This window comes from Betta splendens, chromosome 12 (assembly GCF_900634795.4).
Source record: "Betta splendens chromosome 12, fBetSpl5.4, whole genome shotgun sequence".
NCBI classification, from domain to species: Eukaryota; Metazoa; Chordata; class Actinopteri; order Anabantiformes; family Osphronemidae; genus Betta; species Betta splendens.
Genome location: NC_040892.2, coordinates 13,651,459 through 13,658,493, shown reverse-complemented (window position 1 = coordinate 13,658,493; position 7,035 = coordinate 13,651,459). Strand labels below are relative to the sequence as shown.

The 7,035-nt window shown below is 42.3% G+C and overlaps 1 protein-coding gene across 1 annotated transcript; it reads right to left on the bottom strand.

Annotated features, from left to right (window-relative positions):
* Positions 1–3,936: 3,936 nt before the first annotated feature.
* Positions 3,937–6,893, bottom strand: ccnb1 (cyclin B1). The gene is made up of 9 exons (XM_029169380.2): positions 6,733–6,893; positions 6,384–6,506; positions 5,992–6,096; positions 5,725–5,913; positions 5,485–5,643; positions 5,173–5,409; positions 4,948–5,088; positions 4,729–4,839; positions 3,937–4,646 (listed from the first exon to the last, which is right to left on the bottom strand). The coding sequence occupies exons 1-9, from the start codon at positions 6,889–6,891 to the stop codon at positions 4,542–4,544; spliced, it is 1,329 nt and encodes a 442-aa protein (XP_029025213.2). The 5' UTR covers positions 6,892–6,893; the 3' UTR covers positions 3,937–4,541.
* Between the last annotated feature and the right edge of the window lie 142 nt (positions 6,894–7,035).

Below are 7,035 nucleotides of genomic sequence, written 5' to 3'. Positions count from 1 at the left end.
GGGGAAAAAATTCTCCTCTTCAATTTAGGTAAGTACACATACTCATCACTGTGGCTGATAATAAAAGCACAAGAATCTGCATATTTATAGTCGCAAGCATTTGTAATTTGTTAACAGCTACAGTTGGAGGCATGGTTTAACTGTACAGCAGTATATAAATCACTTCAGGCTTGAGTCTGTCTGTTTGAGGAGGGGATGGACCTGCGACCTCTGACCCCGGTGATAGTATAGACTTTAGGTCCATTCATAAAGCTTCATATTGAAATCGTACAATGCAGTTATTAAAACACACAACACATGTTTAATATTTGAGTTCACCCATGGGGTGACACATTGAGAGTGAATCTCAATGTGTCTGAATCTGGACTGGTCAGAATCCAGTATAGGACAGCCTCTGTCAGTCTCTGTCACATGCAGACAACAAAGGAGATGGCCAAGTGACCCCAGAGTTGATTTACAATGTGTCAGCAGGAGCAGCAGTGTCTCCCCTCCCCCAGCCCACCAAGGATTTCTACAGTAACAGCCTGACTCACCAAACAGGTCAGATTACAATGCACTGTGTATGCCAGGAGGCATCTTTAAAGCACAGTCTTCCTCAGTATTTACATTATATGTAAAGGAAGACACCTTGAAACTGGGCAGTAAGAAAACAATGAAAGTCTTTGTATACATTTTGTTGTATAAACTCTTTTTTTTTTATTTGATGGCAATTCAGTTTTAAAACTGCATCCAAAATCAATTAAGCAAAACTTCCATGGGTCATAACATAAGAAAGGAATAATCTACCAGCAGAGGCCCAAACGCAGCACCAAGCATTAAATTTCCTGGCAGCCTTAATGACTCGTAACTCAAAACACAAACACTGGCACAGCTCGCTTTGAGTGATGCAGTCTGACGCAACCTCTGATAGCCACAGTACATGGCAACATTACCTTAACAGAGAGCCTGGGACCAAATACAGGGAAAACAGCCATATCCAGAGAGTGCGTCAGTCAGTATGATGTAACGTAAACCTGTGACAAGGAGTGAGAAGGGTAATGTTGGCTTTAAGACATTTTTCAGACATAAGACTCCCTTTAATTCTAAAATATTCCCACTCTCTAATATAGGACTTGCCTTTTCTGTTTCTTACCTTGTTATGAGCTATCTTTAGTTAACATACACTAACAACACTGCTGAAGTTATGAAAAAAGCTCAATGAAGCTTGACTAGAAATAGTTTTGTAAATGTATTCACTACTCATTCAGACACTTTAAACACGCCCCCGTCCGGGACACAATGGGGGCCTTTTTTCAGTCTGTATGACACTGAGCGTCAAAGGTCAGTGAAGTTCAGGAAGTGCGTGTTTTTTTAATTTGACAATCTATAAATTGTGAAAACAAATGCCCCCGTGTTTATTGGTGTTCATTCCGCTCTTTAGCCTGGCGGTCTCATTTTGCATCCCAGCTGCCAAGCTATTAGCACCCCACCGAAACCCTAACAGTGCTGCCACCAGCCGGCTGTTTGTTTGACTTTGTCATTAATAAATTGAGACATGAAGCTTTGGGGTACTGGAGGTGGGAGTGAGCATTAACTCATTGTGAAGGGTGCACTTGTTAAATCTCTGGTCGTCCTGGATGATGTTTAGACTGAGGAGGTGTTCCTAACGCTCCGCTTGCGTCGAGCGGTCCTCCTGTGGGTGAGATCCGAGTTGCTGAAATAGTGAGAGTAAGGCCAAGTTGTGCATTCTTTCTGGACCTCAGTGCTGACTAGCGGATTCACTTAATGGGGAGAGGCTTGAACAAACATAGAAAAGGACACTGAAATATAACAACCATTCTCTGACTGATGTTACTAAATGTCACTCATTACCCACTCATGGGGCCATCAGGTGAGTATAACAGTCTGTAATAGTAATTTCTTTCATTCAGTATTAGTGGCCTACAACACACTAGCCCTAACAATGCTCCTCTTCGGTAAACCTCACGACAAAAACCATGAAATTCCAGTGTGACCAAAACAGGATTGTTTGCCGCTTTACATAAGCAACTTGTGAACACCCTGCGACCTTTTTTTGAGTTTGTAACAGGCATCCGCATGAACAAAACTTTATGCTGGCCTTGCTCAGCAGTGTTGGGGTAAACATGTTTATACGGTGCAGAATTAGAAACAGAAAAAGCTTCAGAGTAAATGGCTTTAGTGAAATAGTTTTTGCAATGCAAACATAATCCCATTTATGCTGGTTTCGCTGAAGCTCAGGCAGAAGTCACAGAGGCTGTTCTTTAACTCGGCACAAACCAAAAGAATTTGTACAGCTAAATACCACAAAGAATGATTGATGAAATATGTTCTGTTTTGTAATTTTGGTGAACTGACCTTTAAAGCATTTTAAGGTTCCTAGCAAACGCGCTTCACTGTGCTCGTCATGAACTGTACGTTCACTGCGTTCAATTTTTCCATCATAATAAATGTCACACAGCTGAATCTCTGTCAGAACTGCCAAATTGTATCTCAGGCAGCTGCAAGTGTATGGTTTGGAGCCCTGCACAGGAGGAATCTGTCTCGTAAACTGATACGGCTGCCCAGCCATGACCTCAGCCTCCAAGCATGAATCCTCAGTATGATCTGTGGGTTCTAAAGTCCGTCTTTCCACGATAACACTAATGGTCATGTCTCTCTGTGGACAGGACAGAGGTCTCAGCATGGAATGGATGAGGGGATGCGCTCCGGCAGTTTCACAATGACTGGTAACAGATGCCCAGTGTAGAACATCCCATCGGTGTTGTAGCAAACAGTCAACCCTTTATGGTGTGGATATTCTTGTTTTTAACTATGCTAAATCACAGGTAATCACAAGGCAATGAAATGCATTTGAATGTCACTTGTTAAAGGACAGGAGGCCAAAACAAAACTGACACTCAAAACAATTAGCATTATTTGTGGGTTCTAATACATATGCATAGCAGAAAATAGTTATCTCAAGACAGTGAAATCGCTGATCTTTTATGTGGTGCCTACTCATCATTCACTGCAAGAACTTCAATAAACCCGAACCTCCAATGAGAAGGTTTTTTTCTTTCTCAGCAACAGATGTAGTCCAGCTCTTAACCATGTAGGCCTTTAGGAGGACAGCCTTATGCTCCTGCACGCATTGACTCATGACATCCAGATGGCAGGTGGTCCTGTACAGCAGAGCTCTCTGGTCATTCCCCTGGGACCGCGAGTTTGGATGGGAGAGGTCTGGGGTCCTCCAGGGTCACAGCTGTAAATGGGTTAAAGACATAATAGCTCACCCCATTAGGTTCGTGCTAGATTTTATAATCAAAGCTGTGAGAAGATTGAATACATTAAGGCCTTCATATTTTGAAAGTAGTAGTAACACATGATTCTCCTATGACAACTGAATAGGTCTTTGCATCGATTGCTATTGTGGAAGAACTACCTTCCAACACTGAAGTACTTTCAATCTGTACTGCTTTTTCAAGGCTTTTTTTTTAATCATCCAAGAGAATGGCTGTACCAAATTTAGAAAAGGTTTTCAACTTTGAGGATTAAAGAAATTACAAACTAGAGGATTAAAAACAATGTGCATCAATAGAAAAAGGGCTTATAAGATAAGATAATTTCAGAACCCAGCAGTGCTGCCTGAAATCTTCTGATGGGGCATTCACCTGGATAGTAGCAAATTAGATGTAATGTGCTCAACGGTGAGCAAAACAAAATGCCTATAGTCACTATAATCAGCTAACATACAATTCAGCATTTGCAGTCAACTTACAACAGTGGTTTTGTAAACAGACGTGTACTGTATTAAACTCCACACACACAAGTTTGGACCATATTACCTAGTCAAGAGATTAAGATTATACTGTTGACCCTGTATTCTGTCCACACACACCCAACTGAACATGAGGGATCAACAGCACCCTCTAGTGGCAAAGACAAAGGCCTCAAAGGTTTAGTCAAAAGAATTTAATAAAAGTTTAATAACAGGACATTGAGTAAAAGCATTTAAAAGTATTGCTGTACATGTTTCACTTATTTCCACACATACATTAAAAGTTTTCTATAAAATCCTTACACAAGACTCCTACAAAGATGCAACTATTCTAAAAGCATGCAACAAGGTTTAGATTGTGAGCTGTTTGGACATCTCAAATGCTGAGCAGAACATGCCGAGACTCTAGTGTTTGGCAACATTTGAGTGCAGATCACTTTATGTTTAACACATTTGAAAGCTTTCTGCCAACAGGCTAGTGAAAGACTATGTAAAGAGATTTTAACAAAAAAGGAGTACCTAGCAGGTGACTCAGTCCGATAGAGGAAACATCCAGACAGGCATGTTCTGCCCACTCCAGTACAATTTGAAGAGCTCAGGCCTGATTGGTCATTTCGGGCCTGTTAAAACTTGCAGCATGCTTTAGGATAGTCAGAAACTGTCCCAAATTGCATTTGATTAAGCATGCAAACCACTGACATGGTTTGAGTGCAGTGACTTTTCAGTCAGTCAATAAAAGTCCAAGTTATAGCCATGCAAATCAGCGCACTGATCGGTGGCTGTCTCACTGGGTGACCTGCTTAGCAAGATCTTTCACCACTGAAGCCTTGAGCTGTGGAATCGTGGCAATCCTCAACTGCTTTGAAGTAGAATACTTGCTCTTAATTGCCTGCAAAAGCAAAATTTAATGGAATTAAAACAACTGTCACCAGAGGTCATCGCGCACTGTTTCAAGGATTAAAACCACCTACCATGTGCTTTGTCAAGCCATCGTTCACCTTTACAACATTTTTAGCAATGTGTGCCATTACAGGAATCAAACTCTCTGCCGTGTAGTCCATATAGTGCTGCAGTGTTGCATCCTGAAATACCCATACACATTAGTCAAGTCAACATTAAGCTTGAGACAAGACTGTATCAGGTTAGGGTAGTTTGATGGGTCCAAAAGGCCATTAAATGTGTGCACTCACCCACTCTCCAGCATCCAAGATCTTCAGGGTGAGAGCCAAAGCAGCACTTGCCACGATTGATGGTGGGAAATGAACCATGTCATAATCGACCATTGTGAGCTCCAGGAGGTATTTAGCCAAGGTGTGCTGATCAGCAGTTACCTAAGAGCAAAAGGCAAGATAGGCATTATTCAACTGGTAGCAATGCTAGGGAACGATTACAGGCCTCACATTGCCACTACAAACCTCGCATATCTTCGAGGCCCTCCTGAGGAACTGCAGGGGAAGAGGACGCCCGAGCTGGAACTTAAGAACTCGCAAGATTGTCATCTCCATATCCCTGATCTGGGCTGTGGTGTAGGCTCTGTCCGTCACATATGCGAAGTCTGAGATCTCTGGGGGGTACATCTCTTCATATTTGGAAGCAAGGAACATGGCAGTAACTCCAACCAGCTGGAGCTGCTTCTTGGGGACTGGGTGGTCCTGTTAGAGACGCCACATGCAGAGTTTAGAAATGTCACATGACCTCAGCCCCACCTTCACAGTTCACCAACTTACCTGAAGAAAGCGGTCTATGATTCCCACAGTCATGTACATAGTTTCCTGAAGCAGTCGAAATTTAAGGCTCACTTGCACAAGCCAGTCAATGAGAATAGCACGCATGTTGCTAGTCACCTCCTGACCCTGGAGGTAGCTGGGCTTAACATTCTGCTCAACCTGAGTAAGATGATTCACATTAAAACTAGAAGAAAAAAATCAAAGTATGAAATCCTGAATTATTAGTATTCAGTTTCATACCTCAAGCTGTCTGAGGTATTTGTAAATGTCCTTTACATATTCACTGCAGAGCATGGGGTTGTCATAGTCATCTGCATCCACGTCCCTGATAGCAGTATGAAGCATGACATCTGAAAATGCCTGACACAGGTCACCAGGCTCACAGCCAGAAGTCTCCATTGGCGTAGGGGATGCTGGTTCAGGCTGAACCTGGATCAGTTGAAATGATAACAGTAGTTTGAGAAGGCACCACAGCACTTCGATCTGCAGCACTGTTTGAAAACTCACCTGTACCACAGGCTTAACAGGAACAACATTTCTTGGTTGTTCAGCTGGTGCCTTAGCCACTTTTGTAGGGACCTTTGTCTTCTTCACGGCCACCGTTTTCACATTCTACAGTGTCAGAAATAATCAATTAAACGTAAAGGTGACAGTTTTTATTTTAACCCTTTTGATGGTGGGGCATAGAAAGATTATTCGTTAATCAAACCTTGTGCTGCTAGCAGCTCTACAATCAAGGACTGATGTAGAGCTGCTAGAAGCTTCACTAGAGTTAACTGGCAAAAGGCCCAACATGGCTGTAGGGCGGTAGTTTAAGAGGCAATGGATCTATTTGGAAATGCAATTTTACTTCGGACATCGGTTTGAAGCAAATAGCGTTAATCAAGTCTGGTTCCTACCTTTGCCTGCGCTTCTTTAGTCACTGCTATGTTTCCAATTTCTCCGAGCGCCGCTCGTGGCTTTACCACAGCCGCCGAGCAGGCCTTCGCTCCGAGGTCAGCCCTGGTAGAGGCCAGGCGGTTCTACAAGCAGCAAAAAAGCAAAACGAGTTAAGTTAGCTTTTGTTATCTTCGAAGAGCTAAACATGAAGAATATTTAGTGGAATTAATACGATAGAACCTGCATGGGAGTTCACCATGGAAAGAAAACGAAAACATTTAACTAATAATACAATAACACTAAGGAAGCGCGATAATTACAAAAAGACTTTTTTTAAAAAGGAAAACAACGAAATTGGTTACTACTTACTCGGGTCACTCGAAAAGCCATTTCCAGAAGGTAAGTTGCTTCGCCAAACAGCTCGTAATGGAGAATGATGCGATGAAGTGTGTAAACTCGTCGGCTTGGTTTAAATCCTCGTGTACTGCGAGCTGATTGGCTGTGTCTTTCGTTCTGCGAGCATCTCATTGGTCGGGCACATCTGTTTCGAATTCGTGTCTACGACGGCAGGCGGTGCGACATAACTCGTCATATCCGTTTCCTGCTATGTATTTTTTATAGTTTTAAATGTCCATTTTATACTTACTTAATAACAATATTAATTCATGAATT